The sequence below is a fragment of the Paroedura picta genome, chromosome 3, assembly GCF_049243985.1.
Source record: "Paroedura picta isolate Pp20150507F chromosome 3, Ppicta_v3.0, whole genome shotgun sequence".
In the NCBI taxonomy this organism is placed as follows: domain Eukaryota; kingdom Metazoa; phylum Chordata; class Lepidosauria; order Squamata; family Gekkonidae; genus Paroedura; species Paroedura picta.
This window is the reverse complement of record NC_135371.1, coordinates 5,428,995-5,446,205: the sequence shown is the minus strand read 5'-3', so window position 1 is coordinate 5,446,205 and position 17,211 is coordinate 5,428,995. Positions and strand designations below refer to the sequence as shown.

The 17,211-nt window shown below is 52.2% G+C and overlaps 1 protein-coding gene across 4 annotated transcripts in view; it reads left to right on the top strand.

Moving 5' to 3' along the window:
* Positions 1-155: 155 nt before the first annotated feature.
* LOC143833954 (uncharacterized) overlaps positions 156-17,211 on the top strand; it is a 42,373-nt gene continuing 25,317 nt past the window's right edge. Inside the window, exons 1-8 of one of the 4 annotated variants that reach the window (XM_077330328.1) lie at positions 156-316; positions 2,278-3,146; positions 5,761-5,893; positions 8,302-8,372; positions 9,825-9,951; positions 10,390-10,482; positions 11,777-11,908; positions 12,631-16,497. In XM_077330328.1, coding sequence (XP_077186443.1) covers positions 2,475-3,146; positions 5,761-5,893; positions 8,302-8,372; positions 9,825-9,951; positions 10,390-10,482; positions 11,777-11,908; positions 12,631-13,727 — 2,325 coding nt within the window. In that variant the 5' untranslated portion in view covers positions 156-316; positions 2,278-2,474 and the 3' untranslated portion in view covers positions 13,728-16,497. Of the gene's footprint in view, positions 3,147-5,760; positions 5,894-8,301; positions 8,373-9,824; positions 9,952-10,389; positions 10,483-11,776; positions 11,909-12,630; positions 16,498-17,211 lie in introns of those variants that run through there. The other 3 variants (XM_077330329.1, XM_077330327.1, XM_077330330.1) reach the window with 3 other exon arrangements.

Here is a 17,211-nt window from a genome sequence, read left to right as displayed (position 1 = left end):
TGCGGGGCCCGATCCCCCAGCCCCTTCCCCTCCAGGCTCCCTGCGGCCCATGCGGGGCGCATCCCGGGCATCCCCGCGCGCAGCCCGGCGCTCCCCGCATCACCGCCTCCCCCTCGGCAAAGGGTTAAAAGCGGCGGCGCGTTTCCTAGACGAGCTCGGCGGAGAGCCGCGCAGGAGGGGAGGCGGCCGAGGGAAGGACCTTCCTGTCCCCGCCGCAGGACGAGCATCCCGCGCCCCGGCTTCCCGCGGGGATCGGCCGCGTTCCCACGAGACGCTGGACACGGGAGCAGAGGAGGAGAGCGGCGGGCGAGCCCAGGCAGGCAGGCAGGCATCTTCCTGGCCCCGATCCCCTTGGCACGACCCCCCCATCGCGCTTGGGAAGGGGAGCCAAACCCGAAGACCCCCCCAAGAGATGCCTCCTAGACGCGCGTCCCCCGGCGCGGGTTGCGAGGCTGTCCGTGGGAAGGGATCCGCGTGGATTCCCGTGCCTGGGGGGCGCAGGAGCGACAGGATGCGGAGAAAGTTGGCGGGCAGAGCTTAGGGCATCCTTGCATCCTTGCTTGGCCACCTGCACCGGTTGGGGTGTCAGATCTAAAACGCTGGAGATTTGGGGGGGGCAGGGGCCTCGGTGGGGGTCACTGGCACAGAGGCCACCCTCCAAAACATCCACCCCCCCCCCACACACACACACCCCGGGGATGGATATCTGGTCTGGAGATAGAATCGTAGAGTGGGAAGGGACCTCCTGGGTCATCTAGTCCAACCCCCTGCACTATGCAGGATGCTCACAGCCTTACCTCTCACCCACTGTCACCTGCCACCCCCTTGAGCCGTCACAGAATCAGATAAATCTGGCCATCGATTTTGCCAGTCTTGAAGGTGCTCCTGGACGCTTGCTCTGGGCTGCTGCTGCAGACGGACTCGCAGGGTGACCCATCTGGGTCTTCCGGAGAGAGGGTCACCAGCCCCCCACCCCACCCCACTGGTCAGGACTGAGGGGGTCAGGTTGCCAGATTGAAGTTGGGAAATTCCTGGAGATTTGGGGAGGGCTGGGACCTCAGTGGGGAACAAAGCTGGACAGGGCCCCCTCCAAAGCCTCATTTTCTCCCCGGGGACTGATCTATGTAGTGTGGAGTCTGGAGATGAGGTATTATTTTGGGGGATCCCAAGGCCCCTATATGCAAGTTCACCCCCTTGTTTCTTTAGATCATCTCCCAGCCCACCCCAGCCCCATCAAATTCTGGTTCAGCTCATCATTTAAAAAGAAATCCCAAAACTAAATAGGTTTCAGTTAGATTTGCTGAGGAAATGAGATTTGACTCTTGAAATTTAGCACCCCGAAACCCTTTTTGCGGACTAAAGCAGTGATCCAAAATGAATGGGACATTACAGCCCAGCAAGAAGTACCAGGAGCGCAAATCAAAACTAACTTGCTTTTTAAAGACTTCGGTTTCTGTTATAGGACTTTGGCGACTGGAGAAATCCGTGCTCCATCTGCAGCTAGTAGCCATTATGGGGGGATGTTTTAAGATCTAGGTCCGGATACCCCACAGAAGTTCTATGGATGACGATTGTTTTATGAGGTCATAGATTTTCACTTTTAAAAAAGGTCATTGCAAGAGGGCAAATGATGGGAAATTAGGAAGCTGAGAATGAAAAGGGGCGGGATGGAGATGTCCTTTTAAAAGGGAAAGCTGGGAATTCCCAGGAATCATAAATAGAATATTGTAACGTTAGACTGCCATAATCGAGTGACTGTCATTAAAAAAAAACCCATAACGTTTTTTAACAGGATTTAAACCCTGTGCTGGAAAAGCAAAAGCTTTTTGTATAGTTTTTGGAATTTATTTATTTGTTTGGATTTTTGATTTGAATCAGAATCATAGAGTTGGAAGGGACCTCCAGGGTCCTCTAGTCCAACCCCTTGAAGAAAGCAGCTCCATGCCTGGTGTAGGGTTTTTAATCTGTTTTAACTAACGGCTGTCTAATTGTTTTTTAATGTTATTTTAATCACTATATTATTTATTATGTTAACCACCTCTAGCCGGTCATATAAAGTCAGTCAGTCAGTCAGTCAGTCAGTCAGTCAGTCAGTCAGTCAGTCAGTCAGCATTCATTCATTCATTCATTCATTCATTCATTCATTCATTCAGTCAGTCAGTCAGTCAGTCAGTCAGTCAGTCAGTCAGTCAGTCAGTCAGTCAGTCAGTCAGTCAATTGAGCAACCTCAAGTGTTTTCAGGAAACAAGTGAATCCGCTGCGTTTCTTTTCCTCCAGGGAGAACCTCTTCCTCTAGTCCTTGAAAGCCACAACCACCCGTCTTAATGACTTCTGTTGTTATCTTTCGCACCCGAGCCTCCTCGTGAACGAGCCGAATTTCTGAGTCGGAAGCCAAACGAGTAAAAAAAAATAATTTCCTGTGAAATTTCCCGTTCCGGAATACATCTGCTTGCGCGTCGCCTACGGAAATTCATATGGAAGAGGCGGATCTTGTGAGCAAGGAGGACGCGGGAGGGATGGAGAAGGCGCTGAATTCGGACCCGGCTGGGGACGCCGAAGGGGCAATGCCACAAGTGATCAAACAGGAACTGGAGGAAAGACTGGCTCAGCGGTGGGAAGCCCAATGGCAGGAGTTCCTGAAGACCCTGCAGCCCCCTCATGCCGGAGGGGGCGACCCCCCGCAGCCGTGGGGTGAGAAGACTGCCTCGGAGCTATTCTTGGCTGCCTTGGAGGATGGGACCGACGTTGGCCAGCCTTCCCTTCTGGAGGGGGCAGCCCACATCTCTCTGGCCTGTGAGAGAGCCCCGGATGACGGAGATGGGGGTAAAGCCAAGGGCGGCCCGTTGGGCGAGGTTAATGTCAGCGCCGAGATCCAACGCAAGCGGTTCAGGCATTTCTGCTACCGGGAGACGGAGGGGCCTCGAGAGGTTTGCAGCCGACTCCGGGAACTTTGCCACCACTGGCTGAGGCCGGAGAGACGCACCAAGGAGCAGATCCTAGAGCTGGTGGTCCTGGAGCAGTTCCTCACTGTCCTCCCCCAGGAAATGCAGAGCTGGGTCCGGGAAGGGGGGCCAGAGACCTGCGGCCAGGCGGTGGCCTTGGCGGAAGACTTCCTCCTGAGTTGGGAGGATCGGTGGGAAGAGGGGGTGAGGGCATTCACTGACTAAGGCTCTAGTAAGGGGGGGGGGGAGACTAGAGGGGCCGGGCCCCCCATAGTAGTGGGAGACCTCCCAGGCTGGGACCCCCCTCTTTGCTTTACAGGTTGGTGGAAGAAAATGGTTCTTTGGCATCTCACCAACATGTGACGTCACTTCCTGCACAAATCCGGAAGTGACGTCATCGTGTTGGCCAGATGTGTAAGGATTCACCCGAAACTCTGTGGTTTAACCGTCATTGCACCAGGGTGACACTGTCGCTCTCCAGATGTTCAAGGACACATTTCCCATGAGCCCCCGCCAAGTGTCCATATGGGCAGGGGCTCATGGTAACTGTGGTCCATGAATATTTGGAGAGACACAGTTTGGCCTAGGGTTGTGCGATTCGGCTGGTTCGGCGGCCGTTCCCTCCGGGCGCAGCCAGCGCCGCACCGCAGGGGGGGGAGGGCGGTGCCGGCAGCGGCGTGACAGCGGGCGCAACCACGCAGGCGTGCCTGTGTGGTTGCGCCCGCTGTCACGCCGCTGCCGGCACCGCCCTCCCCCCCGCGCGGAGTGGCGCTGGCTACGCCCGGAGGGAACGGCCGCCGAACCAGCCGAATCGCACAACCCTAGTTTGGCCATTCCTGCCAGGGCACACCCAGAATCTGGATTCACTCTATGGTTAAACAACAGAGTATGGATGAACCCTAGCGCCTCACCTTGGCACCATGATGTCACTTCCTGCTTAGCACCAGAAGTGACACCCCCCAATTCTCCTGCTGTGATTTTCCTATGTGACTTCAGATTATAAGAAAGTCCCTAAAATGCTTGTGTGTACTCTGGGGAGACAATTCTAGCCCTTCAGATCAGACCTTTGGAATTATAATCTGTCAGAAATTTCTCATTGCTGTAATAATTGTGGGTTTTGGTATCTGGCCAGAAGCTGCCTTGCTCCGTCAAGCAATTGGTCAGTCTCACCCAGTGTTGTCCTGTCTACAAGTGGCTACAAACAATACAAAGAGGATACGCAGGACAAATAGTCCAAATTTAACAATCTCAAAAAAACTATTGAAGTCAATCTTCTGAGTAATCTTCTCAGTCACATCTGGTTGCAGATGGATTGTTTTTAATTTCTCAGCGTATAGTATGACAAGCAAACTAGTAAAGAACTTATTTCATTCCTCTTAATCAGAGGCATACGTATATTCCTCGGGACCATACAGCATTCACCGTTTCGGTACTCCGACAGACAGACCATGCACAGACTGCAAATCGTTCCAAGCCGGTAACATGTTCTACTCCAGGGGCGGCCAAACTGTGGCTCTCCAGATGTCCGTGGACTACAGTGACCATGAGCCCCTGCCCGCACATGCCTAGTCTGTGCATGGCCATTACAGAAGCTCTGTATGTATCCGAGACATTAGGCCAGGGGTAGTCAAACTGTGGCCCTCCAGATGTCCATGGACTACAATTCCCACAAGCCCCTGCCAGCATTCGCTGGCAGGGGCTCGTGGGAAATGTAGTCCATGGACATCTGGAGGGCCGCAGTTTGAATACCCCTGCATTAGGCTCACAGCTGCCTTGCGGCCTAGGCGGACATGACGCCTAGCCTACCTCACAGATAGGCCCGATGACCATTTGGATGCCCTTGGGCCCGTCCCAGTTCTCTCAGAGCTCTCTCAGCCCCACCTACCTCACAGGGAGTCTGTTGTGTGGAGAGGAAGGGAAGGCGATTCTAAGCTGCTTTTGGACTGAGAAGGTAGGAGCGTTGGGTTCTGATCAGCCCCTGCTGGTTAGAGGTTAGAGTAGGAAGTGGAGTGGGTCGGTTAAGATGGTATTAGCTTGGTTGGGAGGTATAAGTAAGTTAGTGGGGTCAGGGGGGTGTTGGCTGTTGTGCTTACAGGGGCACTCTGCAGGGGGGGGGGTTTAGTGTCAGCTCAGAGGGCCCAGATGGGGGCTGGGATCCCGACTATTATGGACCAAGGGCAATATCATGGGGGAGGAAGGCCGGACAAACGAAGATCTGGGGTCCATAAGGGAGACAGGGGTGTGGCTCCGGGCATCCTTGTTCCTCTTCTAGCCTTCGTCCCATCCCCAGAAAGGCAGAGCATAAATTAAATAATAACCATCCTTTTAATGGGGGGGAGCATTGCTCTGCATGCAAAGCGGGTAGAATCAGGAGACGAGTTTGTCTTTATACCCCACTTCTATCACTGCCCAAAGGAATCTCACAGCGGCTTACAATGATTAAGAGTGTAAGGAAGAAGAAGAAAAAGAGTTGGTTCTTATATGCCGCTTTTTCACTCCCCGAAGGAGTCTCAAAGCGGCTTACATTCGTCTTCCCTTCCTCTCCTCACAACAACAGACACCCTGCGAGGTAGGAGGGGCGGAGAGAGCTCTGAGAGAACGGCTCTGCGCGAACAGCTCTAGCAGAACTGTGACCATCCCGAGGTGACCCAGCTGGCTGCATGGAGAGGAGGAATGGAGAATCAAACCTGGGAGATGTCAAATTGATCTTCAAATGATAGAGTTCCTTCATTCCCAGGGAGAGTAGCGGAAGGAGACATTTCCCTTTTTGGCATCCTGGCAGTGCCAGGATCTAACCGGATCCTCTCTGCGATTTCAGGTGCTTCTTGGATCTCCGGAGGAGGAGCAGAGGAGAGCCTCTATGGACCTGCTGTCCTCTTCAGATCTCAATCCAGGCCAGGTCTGCAAAGGAGTCAAGGAGGAAGAGGACGAGGAGGATCCTGGCTTGTTTGGTAAGAGTCTGAATTTGGTGGGACATGCTGGTGTTTCCTCTCCGCCTTAACTGCCCTTTCCTCTCTGTTTCACAAAGCCTGTCGAATTGCAAGGCGAATCTTCTGCTCTCAGACTGTTTGTCTTATCCTCACCCCAATTTAGTCTACCTTTTTCATGCAAAAGACCCGAGGGAGGCAAACTTCTCTCAGCTGCGAGTTTCCTGTATAATACAGGGGTCCCCAACATGGGCGCCATGATGCCCGCTGACCTTTTTTCCTGGTGCCCACCTATCGTTTTCAGGGAAGTGGGCGGGGCCAGGTGTGGCCTGCTGCTCCTCAGGGGTTTCCGTTGCTCAGGTGGCAGCGGCTTCTGCCACGACTCCAAAATCTTCACTGGGAGACTGGAGGTATGCTACGGCAGCCATTTTGTGGCCGGCTCTGCCTCGCGCGGCAGCCATTTTGTGGCCGGCTCTGCCTCCCGCGGCAGCCATTTTGTGGCCGGCTCTGCCTCCCGCGGCAGCCATTTTGTGGCCGGCTCTGCCTCCCACGGCAGCCATTTTGTAGCAGCCGTTTTATGGCCGGGCCGGCCAACCTCTGTCAGAATGAAAAAGGTGCCATAGACTTGAAAAGGGTGGGTACATCTGGTGTAATATCTTTCTTTCTTTTATTTATTTTTGAATTTTCATACCGCCGCTTTCAGTAAACTGGCTCGCGGCGGTTCACGATAAAACATCCCCTAAAATACAACAAAAACGCCAAAACCTCATAAAATTCTGTGTGTCTGATTCCCCTTTTTCACACGCAGCGTTATATTCTTAGCCTGAAAAAAATGGGTTCAAATTTACCCAAACAAAAAATTGTTTTTTTTTGGGGGGGGGGGGTGTCGGTGGATAAAACTATTTCCTGTCTCATACCGTTCTATATTATTTATTGCATGACTTTATTTATATCCATGCCGTGGGGAGCTTCTATCATTCTTCTTTCCTCCATTTTATCCCCACAAAACCACCAGCTTGGCGTATGTGACTGGCTCGGGGTCACCTAGCCCAGGGGTAGTCAACCTGTGGTCCCCCAGATGTCCATGGACTACAATTCCCATGAGCCCCTGCCAGCGTTCGCTGGCAGGGGCTCATGGGAATTGTAGTCCATGGACATCTGGGGGACCACAGGTTGACTAGCCCTGACCTAACCAGCTGATGAGGAAGTACGGGGATTCGAACTTTGATTTTCCGGATCCTAGCCTAGTAATCTAATCTCTTCAGAATGGCTTCATGCCTTCGTTAGCCCTAATAAGATCCATTAGTAACTCCCAAAGTCCAGTTTAGCCCAATCGTGTCAAACTGGGAAGCTAAGCTGGTTCGGCCATGACTGGTACTTGGGGAAGATAAGGCTGAGACGGTTTATTTATTCATTCTGGGATTTATAGGCCTCCCTGTCTTTGGGGACAGTGTCCAGTCTGAACTCCGTGGGTTCCCAGGACAAATAGCAGACTCTTGTAAAAAATACACATGCAGTTTTATCAGAAGCTTTTTAGAAATTATCATCAGGTTATCAGCATGTACAAATTTTATTTATTTATTTTTGTTTGTTTCCTTCCATTTCTAGCCTGCCACTTCTGGCAGAGCTGGCTCGTTGCGGTTTGTAACAGTTTAAAATTAGAATATTAAAACGACGTTAGAACCTTAAGACCATAACCCAAAGCAACCATAGTAAGCAACACGGTTCTCTAAAGCCAGCTTGGTGTCGTGGTGAAGTGCGGCAGCCTGTAATCTGGAGAACTGGTTTCTGATTTCCCATTCCTCCCTCATGTGCAGCCAGCTGGGTGACCTTTGGCTAGTCACAGTCCTGTTAGATCTGTTCTCATACAACAGTTCTGTTAGGGCTCTCTCAGCCTCACCTACCTCACAGGGTGTCTGTTGCAGGGAGGACACCAAAATTTGAGCCCAGTGGCACCTTTAAGACCAACAAGGGTTTATTCAAGGTGTGAGTTTTCATGTGCATGCCCTTTTCCTCAGGCAAGGAAGGGAAGGCGATTGTAAGCCGCTTTGAGACTCCTTCAGGTAGTGAAAAGTGGGGTATAAAAACCAACGCTCCTTCTTCTTCTAAAACCAAGCAGCTCAGAGAATAACAACAGCCAACGTAACTGCCTAATACACTGAATGTTGCATCAATTACAGGCCTCAGCTTAAGTATTTCTCTATGTTGCTGTCAGCATTTCATAGGCTTGGGCCCGTATTCCTTCAAAATCCAAACTGGTCTCCGAATTCTTAGGCCAATTCTAGTTCTTGGCCTACCTGAATCAGGCAAGGTAGGCCAAAATCAGAACACTATTTTGTGATGGTGTTGTGCTTCCAAGGTAAAGGATTTCTTTTGTTTGTTTCACCCTATCATAATAACCATTTCTGTCATTTTTTTCCTCTCCCCGATAGTCAGCGGAACGACAGCCCTGAGACTAGATTCGAATCCGTCTCCTCTCTGCACCACTCTGGATCCAGCCCAGGTAAGGACGGGGCGGAGGGGGAGAAAGGAGAATGTCATGGAGACATGGGTGGGATGGTTTGTCATTGGATGATGGGGGAGTGTTCTTGGCCAGTGGCCTCCCTCCGGTTGGCCGTGGGTCCCCACCTGTTGGATCATGAGCTGCTGAAGAGCTGTATTTTGCTGCTTTTGGGAACCTGCACCCCATGCTTCTCCCAACATGCATGGCAGGAGGAGTGGCAGGACAACAGGGTGAGCTTATTCGGGGGCTGAGAAGACTTTCCCTTTGACTTGTTCTCTGAGTCTGCTGCCCCCAGTCCTGGCCTTGACACCAGCACGTTACTATCCTGCCTTCCCTTTGCAGTGGGTAAGAACAGGTGTCTCTAAGTTTGATTCCCCACTCCTCTACATGCAGCCAGCTGGGTGACCTGGGGCCAGTCCCAGTTCTGTCAGAGCTCTCTCATCCTTCCCTACCTCACAGGGTATCTGTTGTGGGCAGAGGATGGGGAGGTGATTGCAAGCCACTTTGATCATCTATCTGTCTGTCCGTCCGTCCGTCCGTCAATCCATCCATCCTTCTGTCCATCCGTCCGTCCGTCCGTCCGTCCATTCATCCATCCATCCATCCATCCTTCTGTCCATCCATCCATCCATCCATCCATCCATCCATCCATCCATCCATCCATCCTTCTGTCCATCCATCCATCCATCCATCCGTCCGTCCGTCCATCCTTCCGTCCATCCATCCGTCCGTCCGTCCATCCATCCATCCATCCATCCATCCATCCATCCATCCATCCATCCATCCATCCATCCATCCAGCTTGTGGCGGTTCACAACAGAATAAAAAAGACAGCAAGATGACAATCTCGCCCATAAATACAACACAATCACCACAGTTTAAAAATGACAAAGATGGCAGGGATAACTAGACCCTACTAGACCCATGGTCCTCGTTCACCAATATCCTGCAGTGTAACAGATGCAACGCTAGAGCGATGGGTGACCCCAGGGGGATCCAGATGCCACAAGGGTGGGGCAGGACCTTTAAGCATGCTCTAGTCACAATGTCTGAGGCCCCCTCAGTAGGCTCATGCCAGGGTAAAGGGGGAGGGAGTCTCCTTGCCTGTATTCTTCATGACCGATCTCTGCCACTGGAAGGCCCGAAATCTGGGATGGGGCCAAACTGTGTCTCTCCAGATGTCCACAGACTACAACAGGGGTAGTCAAACTGCGGTCCTCCAGATGTCCATGGACTACAGTTCCCAGAAGCCCGTGCCAGTGAATGCTGGCAGGGGCTTCTGGGAATTGTAGTTCATGGACATCTGGAATGCTGGCAGGGGCTCCTGGGAATTGTAGTCCATGGACATCTGGAGGGCCGCAGTTTGACTACCCCTGGACTACAACGACCAGGAGTCTCTGCCAGTGCAGAAGTTTGGATCCGTCCCCACCGTAACCGTTCCTCTGTTTCCAGGGCCTGGTGACGTTCGAGGAGGTGGCCGTTTGTTTCTTTGAGGAGGAATGGGCCCTGCTGGATCGAGACCAGAGAGCTCTGTACCAGGAGGTTATGATGGAGAACTATGACAATGTGGCTGCTCTAGGTAAGGACGTGAGAAGCGCCCTGCTGAATCAGACTGGCAGTTCCCCAAGTCCAGTTTCCTGCCTCACGCAACAGGGCATAGAGGCTGAGACCTTCCCCTGATGTTTACCCCTGGAGACCAGAACTGGGCACGGTATTCCAAATTAGGCCGCACCCAAGATCTGTCCAGGGGCATTACAATACGGAGCAGGATTCTGTGCTTGGAGGACTTGGTTCTCGGGTGTCAGTAGGCCTCATTTGGATCTCCACTGCATTGCAGAAGGTGGGGGTTTAAGCTTCTTCTCAGTGAACTGGGCTTCTGCATGCTCAGAAATCAAGCATTAAGCCACACACTCCCAGCGTCGAGGTGAACTCGTGTGGTGGCACCTTGATTTCTTCCCCGTTTTCGTATCTGAAGGTCCCGGAATTATCTCCTTGTTTTCCGTCTCCTCCTCTCAAGGATTATGGATTCCCAAACCAGAGCTCATCTCTTGGCTAGAAGGAGGAGAAGATGCATTCATCCGTGATTCTAAGGAAGTGGAAGGTTTTGCAGGTGGGTTGATTCATGTCTGAGGAATCGGGAATATTCTTGGCGGGCTGGTGGGATTTGGGTTTGCGTCTATGATAAGTCGAGCAATTCAGTTTTGAGAAGAGCTTTTTCTGCAACCATTTTGTCTCTCAGAATTCCCGTGTGTGCACACGGGTCTGGCCGTTTTTCACCGATGTTTTTTTCCAGCTGCCTTCCAAAAAGTTCCGTCTGCTCACAAGGCATTTCCTTTGCTGAAGCAACGTTGTTTATTCCCAGTGACATCACCACAAAGCCCAACCTGATTGGCTGTGCAGTCTCACAACACCATCCAAGGTGGTTCTGTGACTTCCAGGTTCACCCATCCGACTGCCCCAGGAAGTCATGCCCTTGTTCTGAATGGCATCACATCAGATCTGATTGGCTGGGGAAATCTACCAATGGAAATTTTTGTTCGTTCTATGAATGGGGGAGGCCAGAGAGCCCATTTCCCCTGCCGGCTTCTGAGATGTGCATTGCAGTCAATGCAGCTTGGCCTTGCTGTTGTTGTAGGATCATAGAATCGTCATAGAGTTGGAAGGGGCCAGACAGGCCATCTGGTCCAACCCTCTGCTCAGTGCAGGATAAGCCTAAAGACTGCCTCTGCAGGTGGGTGGCCTAGAAATATAAATACATAAAATATATGAATAAATTCATTCTAAATATATGTTCAAGTGCTGCTTAAAGATTGGGGGGAGGGGGTTGCCACTTCCTTAGGTAGCCTGTTCCACTGTTGAACTTCTCTGACTGCAGATTTTTTTAAACTCAGGACTGTGGGTCCTCTCCTCTGCTGCCAACAGAAACTGCTCCCTGCCCTCCTCCAAGTGACGACCTTTCAAATACTAAAAGAGAGCCATCCTGTCCCCTCTCCACCTCCTCTTCTCCAGGCTAAACATTCCCTGTCCTCCAGCCTTTCCGGATAGGGTTTGGTCCCCAGGCCCCAGATCATCCTCGTCGCTCTCCTCTGCCCCCTTTCCATTTTGTCCATGTCGCTTTTGAAATGAGGCCTCCAGAACTGCACACAGGACTCCAGGTGGGGTCTGACCAGTGGGGCATGGCTCTTTCTGTACTCGTTTCCCTCCCAGCAATTTTTTCAGCCTTCCTCCTGCAGCCTTGAGGACTAGAAACATCACTGTTACTTTTCAAAGGCTGAAAACTCTTGCATTTCTTGCATTTTCTTATATAACATTCTCGGATGCTACAATTTAATGACGTGGTCATGGACTCCCCCACTCGCGGGAGAGAGGCCTTGAGGTGTCCTGTTTCTCCCCTCTCTCGACAGGTGACACAACTGTGAATGAGATCAAAGAGGAGGCTCTGAGGCTAGAAATCCCCTGGCCAGAAGAATCACTGGAGATTTCCCCAGGAAGATTTCAAGAGGATATTTCCTTGGCAACTCCGCAGCACTGTGAGAGTGAGTGAGCCATTCAGGAGAGGCACTGCAGCAGAAAAGGCCCTGCTTTATGCCATGGCTCCTAATCTAGCGAGCCCTGAGAGAACCGTCACAGGCCCAAGGTCACCCAGGAGGTCTCATGTGTCTCAAAGTGGCTTATACGTTTAACTTCCCTTCCTCTCCCCACAACAATGCTGTTTTTATCATTTTATTGTGAACCGCCCTGAGTCTGAATGGAATGTGGCGGTATATAAATATGAAAATAAATAAACAGGCACCTTGGGGGCAGGGCTGAGAGAGCTCTGAAATAACCCTGACTAACCCAAGGTCAACCAGCAGGCCTCACGTGTTTCAAAGCGGCTCACAATCGCCTTCCCTTCCTTTCACCGCAACGGCCACCCTGTTGTGAGGTAGGTGAGGCTGAGCGAGTCCTAAGAGAACTGCTCTGCCAGAACAGCTCGTAGAGACCTGTGATTGGCTCAAGGTCTCCCCGATGGCTGCATGTGGAGGAGTGGGGAATTGAACCTGGCTCTCCAGATTAGAGGCCGCTGCTCTTAACCCCTACGCCACATTGCCTCTCACCTGGCTGCAAAAGCAACCTCCCCTGCAGATGAAAAGGCAAGAAGGCCATCTAATGTCTCTAGTGTTTATTCCTGCTAACCATTTCCTTTCTCTCTCTCTCTCTCTCTCTTTCTCTCCATCACATGACGTGACCCCTTCCTGTTTCCCCTCCTCCCAACCAGGTGACAGCTCAGCCAGCGAGAATGAGGAAAGGGCCACTCTTCCGGACAACTCGGAGTTGGCGGGATCACTGAGGACATTCCCGGGAGCGCCCTTCGGGGATGTTTCCGTGAAGCCGGAGCCCGGCGACCAGGGCCTGGAGCCAGACAGGCAGCCGTGGTCCCAGGCCATCAGCCTGTGGGGCATCTCCATCCAGAAAGTGGAGACCGTCATGGCGGATCCCCTGGGCATCCTCCCCGTGGGGGAGGAGAGCCACATGTGCCGCAAGTGCGGGCAGACATTCGAGCACCAGTCAGGCCTGATCGTGCACCAGATGATCCACACGGCCGAGAGGCCCTACGAGTGCCTCGAATGCGGGAAGAGCTTCTGCCAGAGGGAGAACCTGCTGGCCCACCAGAAGATCCACCTGGGCGAGAGGCCCTACGAGTGCCTCCAGTGCGGGAAGCACTTCAGCACCCGGTCCCACCTCGTCACCCACCAGAGGATCCACACGGGCGAGAAGCCCTACAAGTGCCCCCACTGCGCCAAGAGCTTCAGCAACAAGTCCTCCCTCGTCACCCACCAGAGGATCCACACGGGCGAGAAGCCCTACGAGTGCCTCGAGTGCGGGAAGAGCTTCTGCCAGAGCGGCCAGCTGATCCGGCACCAGAGGATCCACACGGGGGAGAAGCCCTACGCCTGCCCGCAGTGCGGGAAGGGCTTCTGCCAGAGGGGGCAGCTGATCCGGCACCAGCGCATGCACACGGGGGAGAAGCCCTTCGAGTGCCTCCAGTGCGGGAAGAACTTCAGCCGGAAATCGTACCTCGACATCCACCTCCGCATGCACACGGGGGAGAAGCCCTACGGGTGCCCCGAGTGCGGGAAGAACTTCTGCCAGAGCGCCCAGCTCATCCGGCATCAAAGGATCCACACGGGGGAGAAGCCCTTTGAGTGCCCGGACTGCGGGAAGAGCTTCTTCCAGAAAGAAAAGCTGGGGAGGCATCAGAGGACCCACACGGAGGTGAAACCGTACGAGTGCTCCGTGTGCCAGAAAACCTTCGTGCGGCAAGATAAGCTCTTTAATCACCAGAAATCTCACGTGGGGTTTGAGATGTTATGAAAGATTATTTTAAAAAAAAACTTGTCAATCTGGCAAAAATTCGTCTCGTTCCTCGTCCGAGACGTGTTGACAGACCTTTGCCGTGGCTTAACTCCCTTCCCAGAGGTAAGGAAAAATGATACCTGGACGGAGTTGAACGAGGAGAAGGAAAAACAGGTGCCATGGGAAAAGATAGTTTCGTTTTAGTTCTAGATCCCTCTGTGTCTTGCGCATGGTGTCTTCGGGGGACGCGGTAAAGTAGCGATTTCTCAGTCCGGTCACACCGTGATAAGAGAATGGACAGATGCCTCTGTGTGTTGACGGGCAGAGCTGGGAGACCACGGCTTTCCCTTTGAATCAGTGGGCGAACTTTCTGCTCCATCCCTGACTACACCTTTCCCGTAATCCGCACAGACGAGGATATCTTGTCGTCGTCGTTCCTGTCCGAATTGGCGTGGGATCGGGGCTCTTGTTCCTGTTCGAAACAGAAAATACAAAGCCATCTTGCAAATCTTTCTGGGGACCGTCGCGAACCTGACATCCCGCGGTTTTTAACGCGGGCGACCCGCAGCAGGTGGGAGACGTCAACCAGAGCTCTCGTAGTGGTCTGTCTCGGTGCCGCTCATGTATATAAAAATCCACTCCGACACATTACTTAGGCCAGCTTTCAGACGTGGGAATAAGCTTCCGCGAGGACTTCTGCGTCTTTAAGTGGTACTTGGTGCTGTAACGAAACTTCATTCATCATAGAAGGTCGTGGATGGGGAAGACATTTCTCAAGGGAATGAATTATTTGCCGGAATTTTGGAATGTTCCATTTGAAGCCATGGGGTCGTTTCACCGCTGCTGTCAGCAGACCTGGCACCGATCCCATGGTTGACGCCATCTCGTCATCTTCTGATGGACTCATTGTCTCCTCCTGCACCTCCTGCGTCTTTGACCATGGGTAGCTCCGGCTCTTTCAGAACCGATTGGCAATTTGGGGAGGGAACGCAGGAGCGTGCTAGATGAGAAGTTTGTTTTGACCAAGAAGTCATAAATCAGGGAGAAGCTGTAGCTTCTGATTCACAATTCGGTGCAGGCCAAGGGTCTAAAGGTCTGGAATGCTTGCTCCCTTTGGGTTCATGCATCCCCACAACTAGCAGGCCTAAAGTTGATAGGGGGGGAAGAGGGAGTTGTCGTGTGTGTGTGTAGCCATAGAACCCAGTTTCAGAAACTGAGCAAACCGTAGCCAGTTGTAATAAACCTCCCCTTATAGGATTGCAGAAAACACAGATGGAATTCCTACCTACATAGTATCCTTTTTCCTGTGGTGGGTTTTTTTTGGGGATGGGGGAGAAGACCATTTGCCATAAATCTGAACACTGGGAACAGCAGGAAAGGGTAAGTCTACCCTGCCCAAACTGTCCTTGAACTCCCTCAACGCAGACACTTTAGACTGGCCACATGCTGCTGACACCACCACTCGCACATGAACCAGACCTCTGGTCCATCCAGGTCAGTCTTGTTCTACTGGCAGGGGTTTTAGGCTGAGCTCTCTTCCATCGGAACCTGCCACCCCCTTTCCATTGGAGATTCCAAGAGTACCTGATCTCTTGAACGCCCAGCAGATGCTTTACCCCCGAGCCACGGCCCTTCCCAGAAGCTCCTCCTGCTCCAGGTTTCAGGTTGGAAAAAGACCCCTTGGAATCCAGGTGGAAGAAGGCACGCACCTGACCCAGCTGGGCTTCGCTGCAACGTTGGAGGGAAGCTCCCAAATCGAAAGTTCGATGTAGTCTCGGATGCCGGTTCGGCTCAGTTTCTTTGCAGGCGTTGGCTGAGCAGATGTTCCGAGGGAGCCCCAAGTGGGTGCTGGGTGCTGGGTTGGGAGAGGTGCGTGTGACCAACCCAGTGAGTGATGAGGGTTGTATGCTGAAGCACACTGGCTGGCACGTTTGTCCAAGGTGGACAAGTCAACTGACTCTTTCATGCCCTTTAATAACTGACTCTTTCATGCCCTTTAATAAAAGATAAGGGTCCCTCTGCCCCTGTTTTTCACTGAGACTTATCTAGAAGGTCTTCCCTCTGGCTTGTGCCTCACAGATTATACCAGGAGTGGCCAAACTGTGGCTCTCCAGGTGCGCATGGACTACAATTACCAGGAGCTCCTGTATAATGTTGGCAGGGACTCATGGTAATTGTAGTCCATGGGCAACTGTAGTCCAAAGATCTACTCCAAGGATGGTCAAACTGTGGCTCTCCAGGTATCCATGGACTACAATTACCAGGAGCCCCTGTATAATCTTGTCAGGGACTCATGGTAATTGTAGTCCATGGGCAACTGTAGTCCAAAGGTATACTCTAGGGATGGTCAAACTCTGGCTCTCCATGTGCCCCTGGACTACAATTACCATGAGCCCCTCTATAATGCTGCCAGGGACTCATGGCAATTGTAGTCCACGGACATCAGGAGAGCCACCCCTGGATTACACCTTTGGGTCACCCGCTCTGCCTCTCATTCCCCCCAAAAAGATTGCTTTCAATGCTTGAGGTGATGGCTTCCCCTGATCTCCATTCCTGACACACCGTCCGCTTCAATGAAGGGAAATCCGTCAGTACGTTAACTTTTCTCTTCACAGATGTGATTGATTAGCAGAATGGATTCCCCTCCCTTTCCCACATAAACCCACCTGTGGAAAAAGGAAATTAAAAGTTGTTCCATCTGTTTCTCCCCTCCCCCTGCTGTGGGAAGCCCACAGAGGAGCGTACCAGATGCGCGCATTGTCATGAAGTAAACTGTTATTCTGCTTGACCAGTGTTCGTACGTGGCATTTGTTTGGCGGCCGTCGCCGCAGTGGTGTTTGACCGTCTTGACGTTGCTTTCAATAAACTGAGCTTTAAGAGCGGCCCAGTGTAGAAATATGGGGCGGGTATTTTTCCTCGCCGTCTGACCGGAGAAACGTTGGAATTCCAATTGAAACCCAAAAAGAAAGAAACTAGCATTTCGTTCGTTCAAGTGGGTGGCTGTATCGTGAGCCGTGTAGGACTCAACATTTATTCTATTATTTCCTTCATTTTATACCCTGCCTTCGCAGCTTCCCTCAGTTTTATCCTCACAGCAACGACCCTGTGAGGTAGCTTAAGTGGGCTGGCCCAAGGTCATGCCGTGATCTTCCACAATGCTCTGCCAAGTTCTAGTCCAACCTTGTAACCCAGGGGTCCCCAACTTTTCCGAACCAGCAGGCGCAACTGGAATTCCGACAGCATGGTGGGTGTGACAAAATGGCTGCCGCAGGAGGCCAAGCCAGCCACAAAATGATTGGGAAGGCAACTGTAAGCCGCTTTGAGCCTCCTTCAGGTAGGGAAAAACGGCATATAAGAACCAACTCTTCTTCATTGTCACAGTATGACCTCAGTCACGCACAGGCTTTCTCAACTAGGGTTTTGTTAAGGCCCAGGGAGGGTGGGAGCCATTTTTTAATATATTTTTTAAATTTGTTAAACATGATATGACCATATATGGTCT